Raw genomic sequence first — 16,686 nt, 5'->3', positions numbered from 1 at the left:
TTCTATGATGTAAAATGTGAAACAAAGAAGTAGCAGGTTGACTTAATAAATAAATAAATCCGCTGACAATGTTACCTAGTCTGGTAACAAAACATTTGAGAGCTAAATGGAAACAAGCTCGGACAGCAAACCACTGCCAAAATTTAAAACCTGAACTACAAGTATTTTCTATTATTTCAATAATTATTTTCTAAAATAATAATGTTCTGCACTATCTAAATATACAGATTATTTCTAAATTTAGAAAACTCCACAAAGATACTGTATTAGGATTCTGGACTATGAAAACACAGATTACTTGACAACTGATTTACATTTAGTACCCTCATATCGATTGCACTCATTTCCCTCTAATAATTAGCAGTGAGAAAGAAAAGTTTTAAAACAACAATGTATACATATACCCTCAAAATAGTCAGTCTTTTTTGAGATTATCAGAGCAGTTCACCTTTTCTCACTTCAAACTTTGCAAGATGTTATTTTAGCAGTGAATGTAACAAACATGAGACAAATGAAGGACATACATTTAAGAACAATTACATTTCCATTTTTCTTGATATCACTGCTTTTTCCAAATATTCATACTTTCTCTTTCTGGACTGGCAGAGCTTTTCTAAATACAATAACTTTTCAGTTTTACTGATTTGGGTGTTCATGAAGACATTTTGTGAATTCCCATCTTCAGTGCTGTCTAAGCTCCCTTTTAAAGTAGCTGTACTGACTTCAGAGACCAGAAGCTGTATTGACTTCATTTGCGGCTGTGACAGAATCTCTGTTGTGGCCTAAAATGTAAGTATACAATATTATAAATCATTTTCTATGCCTGATTGCTATGCAGTATATCTAAAGGACAGTCATACATTTTTCTATAAGTGTTTTTAGATACTAGGAAATAATAAGCTGGAATCTGATACTTATTTGGGTTTATTGTTCTGTAATATAACTGTACCTCATGCATATCCCAGATGCAGTTTATAAAAGGTAATTAAACTGACACTACTGAATTATTGTTGGACCAGAGTTTCAAACACAATCCTATTTATAGTAGTTTAAGATTATTGTGTCTTTCTTTGTTCATATCAGAAGCATCTTCAAATTATAAACTTGTAACATTCAACACTGAGCAAATAAGATAGGTATAAAATAGCACATACAGCACATGTAAAAATATGTAAAATATATAGGATTAAAACTAAATGATATTTGCCCAGTATCAGCCACATCAACAGCATTTTCTCTCACCAGCATGAGGTCTTCCTCTACACGCTGAAGGACAATGTTGCGTCAGCATTATGTCTGCCATTGAACATTCTTATGTAATTTTTATTTCAGGTATATAGAATATAAAATGGATAAGCTGAAAGAGATTGTATAGGTCATCTAATGAAATCCTCCTGCTTAACACTGGGAACCACTGAATCATCTCCAGTAGACAGCTACCCAAACCTGGTTTAAAGCAGGGGAAATACCCAATGTTCCTGGCAGATTGTTTTACTGCTTAACAGCTCTTGCCAAGTCTTCCTATCAAATCTCTTCTTGTAACTTCAGTATGAACATTTCCTTGTTTCCCACAGAAAAAGTCATCTGCCATCTACAAAGGAAACCCTTTCAAATATCTAGGGAATCCAGGAACCCAATCTTGTCGGGTGTGGCTGCAATACATAAGTCTGTTGAATTCATTTTGAATTGTGATTTTGTAATAATGTTTTTGCTCCTTTAACTTGGCCCTAAAGGGTTGGTTTGTGTTTTGTGACTTTCTGCTACTATAATGGGGGAGAGGGGGCACCTTTGCATCCTACAGTAATGTAATAGCAATTGAATACATATACATACATACACACAAACACACACACACATTTAATTATGTAGATGGGTGTATATATAAATAGTATGCAACGTGTTTTGAATTCAAACTCTCAAATGCTCAAATCATTGCTTTGAGTTCAAACAATTTCAAACATTATGAAAAGTTTTCTGATGCTGTTTCATTTATTCTGAAATTTGAATCATGGGCAACTTGACAAGAGAATAACATGTCTATGAGGGGGTAGAATAATCTGATTTTAATTTAAAATATTTTGAAATTTGAATATTTTCTTGGTCATTCTGGATTGGGCTGCAGAGAATATAAATTCTGCAGAAGTATATGCCCACACAATGCCTGAGCTTTGCTTTCCACAGTGCTTCCTGGATCTTAAACATTGATTCCTTGTAATCTCAAGCTTCGTTTTCTGAAAAGAATTTACACTTGTTTGTTAAATGCGAGTTTAGTTTCTTTTGCATACAAGTTTAGTTTCTTGTTCTAGTCCTGGCTACCTAGAAGTTGAAGCAGGTTCTAGTAGATGTTTAAACTTAATATTGTTACCAGGAAGTATATTACACATTTTTGGCAAATGAGGTTTTTATGTGGCCATACTTTTTATTATATTATTTTACACAAGAATGGCATAGCAAATATTTGGACAATGATCTTGCAATTATATTAATCTATGACCCTTCCCTGTAGATGAGTATAATTTTTCCATTCTGTTCCAACTTGTAGAAAGCTGTTGCTTAAACAGAAGCCTGCATAACATACTCAACATTACTTTTAGATTTAGTAATCAGATAATGAACGTAGAAGAAAAAAAATAAAGTCAGTGTTATAAATTGTATTATATTTCATTCAGACTTACAAATTGCTTATATCTGTTATAATAGTTAGAAAATAAACACAAATATTGTATTCATGATTTTTTTTTACTTTAAAAGTTTTTATGTAGACCTTGTCTTCAAATAAGCTGTGATTGATTTGATTTATATGCTATGACTTTTTCCTGCTGTTTTCTATCAACTTTAATTGTGAAAAATGTTGCCACATTTGCCCTCTTGAATAATCAAGTCAGTCTTAAAGCATCAAGATGCATACAATTCTATACATAGCTCTGGAGTTAGCTCACCAAGGTCTGTTCTGCAATATTTTTAATTGACTTACGTGTTCTGAGGGAAAAGAAGGATCATAAAAACTGTTTGCTATTGCATTCCATTCTGCACTGGGATTTCTCTTGGGGATTGGATTAATAGTTCCGGTATTCAAAGAGTCAGCATTTCTACTACTGCAAGCGGAAACTTGATCAACAAAGAGGAAATGATAACAATTGTGTTATTTCCATATAATTTCACAGTGCCAAAACTTTAAATTTACTTGTATCTTTTTATTAAACCAAGAAAAATACCTTTCGGCATTATACTATGAAAGAAATAAGTCTAGTATCAAAACTTGGTTGTATAATCTTTTGCTCTCTGCTTAAAGAACTTAATGTAAACTATATACGTGTTACTTGATTGTATATAGCAAAGAAAATTTGTCAAGCGATACTATCCATGTTTATTATGTTCCTCTCACATTCCAAATGTTTCTAGAGAATGTAGGGGGACATCCATTTAATAATTATCCAAAGAAAAACTCCATTGGCTATTATACCAGGATTTTATCAGTAAACAGTAGCTTTAAAAAGAATTTAGAGTTCAGACATTAACAGGCAGGTAGATAATCACATGCAGACATAATTGGACTATATATTTATTACCTTATAATTTTCTCCAGAGAATTTACATTCATTTCTCCAGTTCTGTCTACTTAACCAAGTTTATTTAGAGTTAATAAAATAAGACATACGAAGAAGAGGGTGACAGCAAAAGAGGTGAATAAACCAAGTAGTAGAAGCTACAGAAATGATTAGAAAGAATAGGATAATTCACAGAGTGAAGAAACAAATTAAGCCAGTGGCCCTCAGTCTTTTGGGTATCAGGGACTGGTTCTTTGGAGAGAGCTTTTTCCACAGATTGGAGGGGGTGTGGTTTGGTATGTTGCCTGTATCCCAGGGATGAGGTTAGGGTTGCTTGTTTGTGCGGTCCGGTTTCTGACATGCCGTGGACCAGTGCCGATCCCCGAATTAGGCTAAGAAACATTCCAGAAAAGGTCTGCAGGATGCTATGAAAATAATTGTATCTTACAAGATAATCAGAGCTCATTGTCTTCTCTAAAGCTAGAACAATATTCTCTACATAATCAAGTTAATCCATCTAATATCCTTCATAGTGGTTCTGCTAGCCTTTACTCAGTGAGGTCACACTCACTGAGTAAAAAGCACACCACTTTGGGACTACCAATACTTTATACATTTTTTTTCAGGAAATCCTTCACATCACAAAAGCCTTATATTAGACCACTGTCAAAAGTTCATTATATAATCCCTTCCCCAGTAGTCAAATGGGCAGTGTGTTCAACTTCTATGTACTCTGTTTATTCTACCTGCTTCCTTGTTTTGCAGCAATCCCCTCCCTTCTCCCCAAATTCTAGTACACATTAGTTATGAATGGATGTCAATTTATGACCACTTCTTGTTGTGGCTATATAATTTTAAATATCTATTAGCATTTAAATATTTTCTTACCTGGTATTTCTTGACTTACATCACTATGCATGTTTATAATCTTATCAATTTTTCTTGAGCTCTGAGCATTTTTTATTTCTTGGGAGAGAGGCCTTTCCTTCAAAGAGAGAGGCATTATTTGAACTTCATCTTGACATTTTCTTGATAAATCTAAGTATTCTGTTTTTTTATCCATAACTGGAAGGTCAAAGGATAGCCTTCCGTTTCCGTTTATTAAATTTTCTGTTGGCTTCATGAGCAAAGAACATGATTTTTTTGTGCTTCCTTCCACAGTTATTTTCCTCATTATTGTATTCAGTGATTTTTCTCTTTCTTTTTCTTCATTAAAAAAATCAGTAAATTGCTCACTGTTATCTTTGGAAGTATGTAAGTTTATCTGTTTAACTTTAGCAACTTCATTAATTGTCATGTCTCCAATTTCAGATTCATGTAGATCTTGAGAGTCCAGAAGCAAAACCTTTGTATTCATTTCTTTCAATTTGGAACTATGTTTATCAAAGTGTTTGTTAGGCATTTCATGTACACCTCTAACTGAATTTTCAGTACTTAAAGCTCTCCTCAGAAATAGATTATTAATGTTTTCATCAATATGAATATTTATACCTACATTCTGACTAGAAGATATATTAAGTTTTGGTGTTTTTTCTGCATTACTAGTATTGTACTTATCCAAGTCACCTGTGCTAATCACTGGTAACAATACAGAATCCATTTCAGATTTCATATGGTTATTTGCAGTTTTCTCACAAGTAATTTTAATTTGTTCTTTAGGCTTCTCACTGATTCCTTTATTTGTCAAGTAATCTTCCTCATGGATTGTATTGTTCATATTTTCAGTACTCTCAGAAATGCATTCAATATTTTCAGTACTCTCAGAAATGCATTCAATACCAGCACCCAGGTAATCAATAGAATGTTCCAATTCTATAGTGGGATTAAAACAATCTAATTTCAACACTTTAAGAAAGTCTTAGGTTCTTCTAATGGCAACAACATAGAATAAAAATTGTCCAAGAGAATTATTTCTACCTTCGCCTAAAGCCTTTTATCAAGTAGGGTATTTTTCTTTCTAGAACTGCCCTTCCTTCGCAATTATCAATCCATGATTATAGGTCAGCTCTGGTGTAATTGAACATATAAAGGGCTTTGCTTATAACAGTTTCCCTTTGGCTTTTCTTTTAAATGATCACCCTCATTCATACAATTAGCAAGTCATTTTAAATCTGTTAAAATCTAGAATATATCATTAACAGGAAATTATTTAAAAATAAACTCCTTTTAAATATATTTCACATAACATGGACACAGGCAAAATGCTTTTCTAAAAAAAATAGTAGCAATTAATAGTAAATGAATAATATCAATTTTCAATTCATTGTATTTCTATATATATTGGTCATGCTTGGCTTTCAATGTGCTCAGGTTTTCTATCATCCTGAGGAAAACTCACACTGGAAACCCATAATGTTTAGAAGATAGACTATAAAAGCAGGAATAATGTCACTCTGTCTCTGTAACCTTTGCTATTTTTCCAGAGGCAAGCAGTTTGAAACATGGATATTCTCAGGAGCTTGTTTTTTCATCAGAATGACAAAAGCAACACTGTATTGCAAGCTTCACCCATATAGTATGTGCATGTGTCCCCCTAACAAAGAGACAAGGCTTGCTTCAGAATGCTGCAACACTGCTTTCATCGTTTTGTTTCCCCTTGTACTCCTCCCATGGGTGTCTCTGCTGCTAGTGTAAAGTGCAGATAAATGAATGTTAACATATGGTATGATATTAAAGTTATTGAGGTAAATGCTTACAGAGAATAAGCACCTATCCTCAGTTCAAGACTGTAAATCTGAGACAGTCTCATACTGTCTTTCCATTGTAAAAAAAAAAAGGGGGGGTCTGTCCAGTCTGATGGGAAGAATACAATCTAAAGAAGAGCATCTGGAAGCTCTAGTTGGTGCAAAATGCAGTGGCCCGCATAGTTTTATGCAGACCCCGGTATGCACATGTATCACCTCTCCTGCAGGAGCTGCATTGGCTGCCAATTTGCTTCCGGGTGCAATCCAATTGCTGGTTGTCACCTTTAAAGCCCTTCATGGCTTGGGTCCAGGTTATCTGAGGAAACATCTCTTGCCAGTGACATCTACCTGACCCATTAGAGCGAGGAAGTAGGGAATGCTGCGGGTCCCACCCCTGAGGGAGATACACCTGGTGGGACCTAGAAGGGCATTCTCTGTGGTGGTTCCATCTCTCTGGAACATCATTCCCCCAGAGATTAGAATAGCCCCTTCGTTAACACTATTCCAAAAGGCACTGAAGACCTGGTTTTGCCAGCAGGCCTGGGGAATGGAACCCATCAGATGGCTAGTGTGACCCGCTGTCGTCGGGTTGCAGGGGGGAGTTGGTTTTTTGTTTTGTTTTGTTTTTGTTTTCCCAAATTTTGTTCTATTGTACTTTACTAATTTATTTGATTCTTTTTGTTAGTTCTTATTGTTTTTGTTTTTAGTTTTTATTTTAAATATGATTTTACATTGTGTAAGCCGCCTTGAATCATCATGGGCAAATAGGCGGCAATATAAATCAAACAAACAAACAAATAAATAAATAAATAAATAAATAAATAAGCATGCTCCAGATCCCATCTATTAAAAACAGTGTCTATTAAAAACAGTGTCTGTCAAATGTATGTAACCAGACCCATTATGTGAATAGAGTCAAATACAGAGGTGGTATTCAGCAGGTTCCGACCAATTGTGGAGAACCAGTAGCGGAAATTTTAAGTAGTTTGGAGAACCAGCAAATACCACCTCTGACTGGAGATTTTACAATATCCTTCCCCTGCCACGCCCACCAAGACACGCCCACAGAACCGGTAGTAAAAAAAATTGAATCCCACCTCTGCTCAAAAACAGTAGATACTTTATGGCTGACCATCTGTATTATAAGAATCTTGTTTTTGAAAACAGCAAATGTAAACCTAAGGGTTTGACCTCAGATGTTTTCTCCCCCAAAATGACTTCAAGCTGGAATGTCTCTTTATTTCCCCTACAGAAGCTCCCTCTCTCTTTAAGTTATCATTTTGCAGAACCAAGGAGGTATATTTCTGTGTCATGGTACCTGGGCCAATTCAAGATGCTGGCGATCACCTATAAAGCCCTATAAGGTTTGGACATTATTACTTCAATACACTCCAAGGATGGCCAGCCTTGCAAAAGATAGCTGTCCCATAAGCTGACCAATGCTTTCTCCATATTACCAACTAAATAGGTAAACAGTTACCTTTCAGCCATCATTCTATCTTATTGATTTTTTATCAGTTAAAAACAACACATGAGAAGATGGGAAAGTATTCTGCTAGGTAACTTCAGAGTCTCAGAGACTCAGATAAGTGGAAGGCAGAGACAAAGCACTGTGGGCCAGGGCAAGAATTCTTATCATAAAAAATCTGCCCGTTTTATACCTAGTTTCAGTGCATTATTCACAGCTTTTCTACCTCTATGCCAACTGAGCTGGAAGTTAATCAGATGCAGAAACACAAAGTTATGAGAACAAGTGACATTGTTCAGATGTGTTAGGGTGCTCAATGTTGGTGTTTCTGTTGGCATTGTAGAAATGAGGAGGACGAATAACTTTACAACTTTTTACCATATTGACTAATTGTCAACATTTTATGTTTTAATTATGAATAATTATACCTTCAAAATATTCTGAATGCTTTTTCCCTATGTTTATACCACTGTCTATCTCCAAATTGTTGTTTCTTCCATTTTCTTTTTGTTCATGTTCTTTTAAAAATTCCATTGTAGTTTGTGTATACTTATCCTCTTTTTGTTCTTTATTTTCATTAGACATGTTTTCTACCTGGGGCAAAACAAAAATAAAGTAATTTTACTTTTGAAGATACGAAATTGATAGACATATAATTTCCTTTGTAATAATTTTTAGCATTGAATTTATAAACGGAACAAAATAGTTCTAGAGTTCAAGAAAAATATTTCTATTTCAAATGTCCCAAATATGCTTTTTCCAAAAGGCAACTGGTCTTTCTTGTTTTTTGTTTGAAAACATTCCACTTCTTACCCAGGAAGCTTCTTCAGTTCTAACTGACTGGAGGGAAATGGAAGGATTTATATTCTTTGCAGTCATCTGGTTGTTAGGACTCTTAAGAGTCAGTTGTTAGTTCTCTGAGAGTCATTGAAACCACTTGGTGTTTATCTGTATCCTCAGAGTCCTCTGAATGAATCAGAGTGTAAACAGGTATGAAACCTTCTTGGGGCTGCTGAAAGGACTGCATTGTAAACAGGACACCCATCTGTTGGGCTGTTCCATTTTAACATAGATGGAAACTTTGATGCCTCTTTCAAACCAGTGGTCCTCTCTGTCCAGAATGTGAACTTTGCTGTCTTCAAAAGAGTGATCCTTTTCTTTTAGATGCAGATGGACAACATGACCTGGATGATTGAGAATCTCCTTAGTCATTCTATTTCAAATAGGAATGATAGTACTCCTTTACACCTAGGCATGCATTCCAGCATATATACTAATAAAAATAATACAAGAAGAAATAGCAAGCATTCAGGTATGCATTTAGTTATACATTGTGTGAATAAATAGCAGAAAGCCCTCTAAAATGTTTGCCCTCAATTTATTTGAAATCTTTTAAGTGCACCTTTCTTGTTCAGCTAAAAATTAAATTAGGCATGTTATAGATTTTTATTACATGGAAGATAGTGAACTGAAAATTCTAATTCCCTGAATTTGACATGAAGCAGGAGGAAAGTGATGGATTAATAATAATAAATGTGGGGGGAAAGATATATTTTTAGTCAATTTAATAGAAGAACATTGCTTAGGAACATTGTTCCTAAGCAATGTAAAAATCATAGAAAGATCTTTATAATTCTGTAAGATTTTAAGTGTTAAGTTTTACACTGTTAATTTTTATTGATTTCATAACAAATATCATGAAAGACATGAGTGGTTTTAAATTTACTAATAACAGTTAAAATAACAGTTGGAAATAATAAAATATATAGATGTCAGTGATGGAAATTTTTGGATCTTACAGAAATACAGGAAAAGATACAGGTAGTCCTTGACTTACTTCAGTTTGTTTGGTGACCATTCAAAGTTATAAGGGCACTGAAAAAAGTGAATTATGATAATTTTTCATTGTAGCATCCCATCATCACATGATTTACATTTGGATGCCTGACAACTGACTCATTTATGACAGTTGCAGTGTCCTGGAGTCATGTGATCCCCTTTTACAACCTGATAAGCACAGCCAATGGGGAAACCAGATTCAGTTAATAACTGTGTTATTAATTTAACAACTACAGTGATTCACTTAACAAATTTGGCAAAGGTCATAAAATGGGGCAAAACTCACTTAGCAAATTTCTCATTTAACAACATACATTTTTGGGCTCAATTGTGGTCATAAGGTGAGGACTACCTGTATGATATCCTAAAGGTAAAGATAAAGATTTCCCTGTCCAGTCATTTCCGTTTCTAGGAAGCGGTGCTCATTTCATTTTAGCCGAGGGAACCAGAATTGTCAGAAGACTTTTCTGTGGTCATGTGGCCAGTATGACTATACACTGAAGCACATAGAATGCTGTTGCCTTCCCACAAAGTGGTACCTATTTATCTACTTGCATTTGCATGCTTTCAAACTGCTAGGTGGGCAGAAGCTGGGGCAAGTAATGGGAGCTCAGCATCTTTTACCACTGAGCCACCATCCCTCATTTATTTTATTGCATAGTTGCACCCATTACTCTCTGACCGAATAAATAAATATGAAAAACTCTCAAACTATTATTCAGAAGACTTTAATATACCAACTGGATGAAGCTTTTAAAGCCAAATAATTTTTTGTCCTATTCTTATTTTTGTCATCTTCTCCTGAGTTTATTTGGAACATTTTGCTTAGTACTTGGTAATTCTGTTAATACAGCAGCATTTGATTAATAAACCAACCTCATTCTTCCAAGTTGCTTGTACTTTCTTATATTCATTCAGAAGGCTAGCTAACTTTTGTTCATTTTCTTTAGCATTCTCTCTTTGCATCTCATTATCTTTTTCAAGGGTCTGCAATAAAATTAATTATCCAAAAAGTAATCAATACCACTTTAATGAATTTTGATGTGTTTTATGTTGCTTAGTCCTTTTCTTATAACATGCAGAAAGTGCCATAATGTGCTATCACAACAATAATTTTCATAAATTAACAGGAAAGGGCATATAGTTTAGATAACCCAAAATAGGTTATAAAAAAGGGATATAAGAATATTTATCATTATTCAGTTTCACTGCATAAGTTTTAATGTACTGAAAAATATAAAGTACACACCTAAGAAATATGAAATGTAGCATATTCCGAATCTTTGTTTATGAATGTAAACACCACCATAAAAGCAGAATATACTTTTATTAATATTATTTTATTAAACAAATCAAATCTGAATTTGCTTTATTTATGTTGTATATTACTTAGATTTAAAATCTAAGCATTGTGAAAAACAAAACAGCTTCTATTTCACTGAGTTATTTTTGTTTTGTCTATTCTCATTTAATTTTCCATTTAAATTAGTCCAATAAAGTAGGAAAAATACCTAAAATTAATATTTATTTGATTGTTTAATTACCTAACATAATATAGCAACAAAAATGTATTTTGAACTAGAATTTTTAATTGGTGTTCTTTTAAACTCATTGTGACTTTGAATGGTGATTGAACAAGGGGTCAGTAAGGAAGGACTACATGAATAGGGTTGGTTTTTTTGCAATTCACTACTTCTACCGTATCACATTAGAAATATATAATATTAATAACTTTGTCTATTGAAGAAACATATCAGAAAATTTATAAATGTGAACTATAAATGTCTACTATACATAATGAGAGTTTTATTGGGAGCATAACATAATACCACAAATGTGTCATGCCCCTGGTGGAGACTGACTCTGAGGAAGAGGAGTAACAGCTGACAGGGAATGGAAATGTGGCTCCGGAAGTTGTGGAGGAGGCTGGGGAAGGGCAGAGGCCATCTGAGCAGTCAGAGGAGGACACAGGCCCATCCCCTATCCATCCTAGGGCACGCAGGGAGGAGAGGATAGGGGAGAGACGTTGTCTACTCGGGAGGAGAGGGCCTTGATCCTCTTCATGGGCTGCAGCTGTGACAACTGAATAAGAGAACGGACCTGCGTACACGCGAACACTGGAAACAAAGCTTGGAAATATCTCTAGTTTATGATTCCTCTCTGAGTTTGGCATCCTTCCCAGTGTGTGTTATCTGTGGATGTCCTCCAGCCCTTATCTTGCCTGGTTTGTGTTGCTTTTACCTTTCTTCTTATAATTGTTTGTGTGGGAGTTTTTTGGCTTCTGTCAAGAATATTCGGAGCTTGGAAGCAAAGTGAAGGAATAAAAGGGGCTTCACCTGTTTTCTGTGACTGTGTTTGTTTTGTATCCCACCCTTGGCCATCACACATAAGCATTGACATGAACTAAGTAAATGTTCCATGTAAAACATATTTTTAAGCTTGAATTTCAGGAAAGGTTATTTCAAAGAATGCTTCCAGAATGTGGCATAATGTCAAACTATAATCTACATTATAGGTAGTCCTCAACTTACGATCATAATTGAGTCCCAAATTTATGTTGCTAAGTGAAACATTTATTAAGTGAATTTTGCCCCATTTTATGACCTTTCTTGCCACATTTGTTAAGTGACTCACTGCAGTTGTTAAGTTAGCAACACAGTTGTTAGGTGAATGTGGCTTCCCCATTGACTTTGCTTGTCAGAAGGTCATAAAAAGTGATTACATGACTCCAGAATACTGCAACTCTCATAAGTCAGTTGCCAAGTGTCTGAATTTTGATCACACATCGAGGGGGGTGCTGCAAACAAGTGTGAAAAAAGGTCATAAGTTATTTTTTCAGTGGTATTGTAACTAGGAATTGTCACTTGTAAGTTGAGGACTACCTGTACTAGGGGAAATCTTCTAACAGTTTTGGAGGATACATGGTAGGGTTCAGAGGGAGAGAAATCGGCTCCTTCCTTTTTCTGATGACAGAAGCCATTCCGTCAAGGGAGGAGGAACTCATTGTATACTATCTGATGTAACTTTTGCAAAGAATCCTATAATTCTCATTTTAGAATGCTTCATTTTAATTATTTAAAATGAATTGTGGATTATTGGTATACATTCATATAGAGTCAACATTTTACCTGATACTCTACTTTTAGTTTATTCAGCTCCACCTCAATTCTGTTATTTCTTTCAGTCTGTCTGTAAAGCAGTTGCTGCATATGTTGTAGAGAAGCCATAATCTCCTGTTTAATAGAACAAAAAGTATAATATTTCAGGTTATAGGATTACTCTGTAAAGTAATGATGGAAGCATTAAATGTATGTGTGAGGATATGCGTGTATACATGTATAAATTGATATATGTATGGTATTTAGGTTTCTTCGGGTATTTTCCCACATCTTAATATTTGTGCTTTTATTATAGCGATGTTTCGGCAGAATCTCATCTGCCATCCTCAGGCTTGTGTATTGGGTTCTTTTTAATCTTGTGTGTCAGGCTTAGCATCCATTTTTTGTTTGAATTTGGTGCTGGCTTTCTGATTTATTTGAATGGTTTTTTCCTCATTTTGATTGGCTGGGAGTCTAGGTCTGTCTTTATTGGTCTTCAAGTTGCTGTGTTCTTGATTGGTTGGCAACACTGTGTTTTGTGCATTGGGATTTCTTAGTGCAGCTTGGTTTCTTGTGAATGGCCGATAATTATTTATTAGGAAGCTAGATTTTATTTGGGTAGCTGGCTGGGGCGTGTTTGGGCTGGAGTTATGGGGGGGGGGGGGTTGTTTGTGTCCAGGTGCTTGCCTGGATTGTGATGTAGAGATTTTTTTGTTTGTGAATGCAGGCTTCCAGATGATTGATAGTCTGGTGGTGTCATCTCTTCTATTCATACTATTAGGTCTTTTATCAATTTCTATGGCTTCTCTGATGATTCTGTAGCTGGGGTTTTCTATAGTAACTAGGGTTTTGGTGCCACTGAAGTCGATGCTATGACCTGTGGCTTTCATATGTTGGACTAGTGAGGAAGTGTGTTCGAGCTTTTTTATTGCATTCTTGTGTTCTTCAAGGCAGGTACTTATGCTTCTGTTGGTTTGTCCTATGTATGTGGCAGGGCATGAAGTACCAAATTTATTTAAAAGATTAAGGAAGTGTTTTATTAAGTCAACACAGAGAAAAATTCATTCAAAATTGCACTATCTGGGTTTGAATACTTCTGATATAATACATGAAAAAATGTGTGACCAAAACTGTGTGGATGCAGAAAAAACAGTCAAGGAAATAGCATACAGCAGTGATTAATTCAGGTGTACACAAAAATGTCATACATACAAAGGTGTGTGTGTATGTGTGAGTGTATGTGTACACACACATGCACGCACACTTGTCTTTAAACCCTTCCTGTGCTGCTGTGAAGAGTGGAAATAATTCAACTCCTGTGACAATTAATTACACAATAAGGGTCCCACCATTGAGAAAACAGAATTGATAACTGATGTGAAACATAACCTGTTTCTCTTCTTTAAGTCTTGCAATTTCTTCTGTGATTTTTCCATTTAAATCTACTTCCTATAAATAAAATAAGCATATTGATATCAATTCCACTGGTCCCTTTAGTTGATTAATGTTTACTACTGTACTCAATAGTGTGCTTATTTTAATATACAAGAAATTTAACATGAATTTAAAATCTTACGCTGTGTAGGAGGTATTAAGCTAAATTATTTAACATTCAAGTTATAAATACATTAATTACAGCTCCCTAAAATATAAAATTTAAAATCACCTTTTAAAATAAGTACAGTCTCTTTTTCTAAATTAATAATATTAGAAATACCACTGAATTTTTTTGCTGTAGTATTTGTAGCTCCAGTTCCTTTGCTTTTCGACTGAGATCTTCTTCCACTTTATATTGACAGGTAACCTTGGATTTTATCACATTTGATGTAACTTTCCTTAGTTCCTTAATAAATAAATATTAATTAAAAATCCATGTATGAAAACTGGATGAAAAGTTATATTTAAATTAATACTTTTCTAAAATGACCAGCAGCAACTGTAACTCAGTTGGAAAACTTGGAAAACTTGAAGGACCAGGTTAGGGACAGATCATCATGGAGAAAATCTATTGAAATATTCTATTGCATAGGATCATGAAAATTTGGTATCTTAATAAGGCAAACAGAAAGACCAAGCACATTATTGGCATTAATAGAAGTTTAGAGAACTACTGTAGTTTGATCTATAGGTTAAGACACTGAACTAGGAATGAGGAGCCGTGCTTTAATTCGGCTTTAGGCACAGAAGCCAGCTAGCTAACTTTGGGACACTCTCTCAGTCCTAAGAAGGCGGCAACCACTTTCAAAAATGTTGCCAGGAAAACAGAACAGATTTGTAACTGAGAGCCAATTTTGGTATAGTAGTTAAAGGCATGAAACCAGAAGCTGGGACACCTCTTTTGGCAGGAAGCAACAAGGTGACTTGGAATGACTTTCAGTCACTCTCTCAACAGTGACCCATATTTTTTTATAAACCTTGCCAAGAAAACTGAAGGGACTTGTCCAGAAGTCAAAACTAACTCAAACATCATCATCATCATCATCATCGGGAAGGACTTGATGGTAGATAAAAATGCCAAATCCAGTCTAAACATCTGACTGACCGTGCAATAAACTGGAGCATTTCCAACTTCTGGAAGCAAGTTGTTCCTCTGATTAATTGTTCTAATTGTCACAAAATTTCTCCTTAGTTATAAGTTGCTTCTCTCCTTGATTAGTTTCTACCTATTGCTTCTTGTCCTACCCTCAGGTGTTTTAGAGAATAAATAGCTTGACTTCCTCTTCTTTGTGGCAGCCCTTGAGATATTGGAACACTGATCATCATCATCATCATCATCATCATCATCATCATGGAAACAATGACATCATTTCAGGAGTGATATTTATGATTAAATATATTCCTTCTACATTCACCCATATGCTGTCTACACTGTTCTTTTTTTGTTTGAACACTACTAGAAATATTACTGAAGAATGCTAAACAGTTTCTTCTATACTGCTATATTACTAAAAGATTTGCCATGACTTCCTGATTAGATGGAGCAAGTCAATGATTTAGCTCTCTTTGAGATTTTCAACAATGAAAAGTTGGATATAATTTATATTATTAATATAAATAATTGTTGATCTCATAAGGATTAAAGATGCCTAGTCCAATTTACCTGAATTATGTCTACAAATTTAATTTTAAAATGTAAAAATGCATTAAAATATGATATTCTTTGCAGTGCCTTTTACTTTATTCTTTCCTTTTTCTACCTAGGTTATTCACAGCAGCTAATACAGCAAATAAACAGTACACGCTTTGAGCTTATTAAATTACAAAATATAGATCTCAGAGTCATAAATATTCCATCTTTCCATACCTCTTCCTTTTTTCTTTTTCTTTTTTTGGTATGGGGTAGCCTGTTTAATATCTCTCTCTCCTTGAGAGTTCTGACGTTTACTTAGACAAATAGCAAAGGTTATGAATGCTATTTGTAGATAATATCAGGAATTCTTCATAATGGCATAGCATTGAACCAAGTATTCAAATGGTGGTAGCTTTATCTAGGAGGAACTAAGTTTGGTCTGTTTAACTTTTCTTCATAAAAATGGAATTCCGCTTATCACAGTCCAACAGTTTAACTGTTCTGGACAAAATCATAAAACAGTGGAAAAATAGAAATAAATATTCCAGTTGCTGAACTTTATGAATATCAGGTTATATAAATAAAGCTACTTTTTAAGGGAAATTTATTTCAGTCATAGTCCAACAGAAGGTGATGTTACAAAGAGAAACTATTTCTAACCTATAGTTCTCTTCAAATGCTGATGCTTGAAGTGCATGCAATGAAGCCAGATTTTTTTAAAAATGCTACTGAACAATAGAATCAAAACAGCAAGCATGATATTCCTTCTGTTTGCTCTTGCCTAAGAAGCATTGTCAAAATGCTGGACTTGCTGACATGACATTTCCTTTTTCTGTTTAGAAGACACATATAAGGTTTTGTTGCGGCTTATCATCCTTTTCTCTAACGGGTTAGTGCTTTATATGGCATCTTCTACTCCCAGAAGGTGATAGGCCTCTCCCCATTAACTAACAAGCAGAAAGAGAGAGGTGAATGCTAA

At 34.7% G+C, this 16,686-nt stretch overlaps 1 protein-coding gene across 1 annotated transcript in view; it reads right to left on the bottom strand.

Moving 5' to 3' along the window:
- Positions 1–411: 411 nt before the first annotated feature.
- CCDC73 (coiled-coil domain containing 73) overlaps positions 412–16,686 on the bottom strand; it is a 43,828-nt gene continuing 27,553 nt past the window's right edge. The window contains exons 9-16 of the mRNA XM_026664653.2: positions 14,355–14,480; positions 14,027–14,086; positions 12,668–12,772; positions 10,416–10,526; positions 7,894–7,942; positions 4,437–5,360; positions 2,975–3,144; positions 412–782 (exon numbers count right to left, since the gene is read on the bottom strand). Of these exons, the coding sequence (XP_026520438.2) occupies positions 537–782; positions 2,975–3,144; positions 4,437–5,360; positions 7,894–7,942; positions 10,416–10,526; positions 12,668–12,772; positions 14,027–14,086; positions 14,355–14,480 (1,791 nt within the window). The 3' untranslated portion in view covers positions 412–536. The remainder of the gene's footprint in view (positions 783–2,974; positions 3,145–4,436; positions 5,361–7,893; positions 7,943–10,415; positions 10,527–12,667; positions 12,773–14,026; positions 14,087–14,354; positions 14,481–16,686) is intronic.

Source organism: Notechis scutatus, chromosome 1 (genome assembly GCF_049901735.1).
Source record: "Notechis scutatus isolate UNSWTSFEM ecotype Mainland chromosome 1, rNotScu1.2, whole genome shotgun sequence".
Taxonomy (NCBI): domain Eukaryota; kingdom Metazoa; phylum Chordata; class Lepidosauria; order Squamata; family Elapidae; genus Notechis; species Notechis scutatus.
The sequence above is the reverse complement of the archived record's forward strand: the minus strand, read 5'-3'. Positions and strand labels throughout refer to the sequence as shown.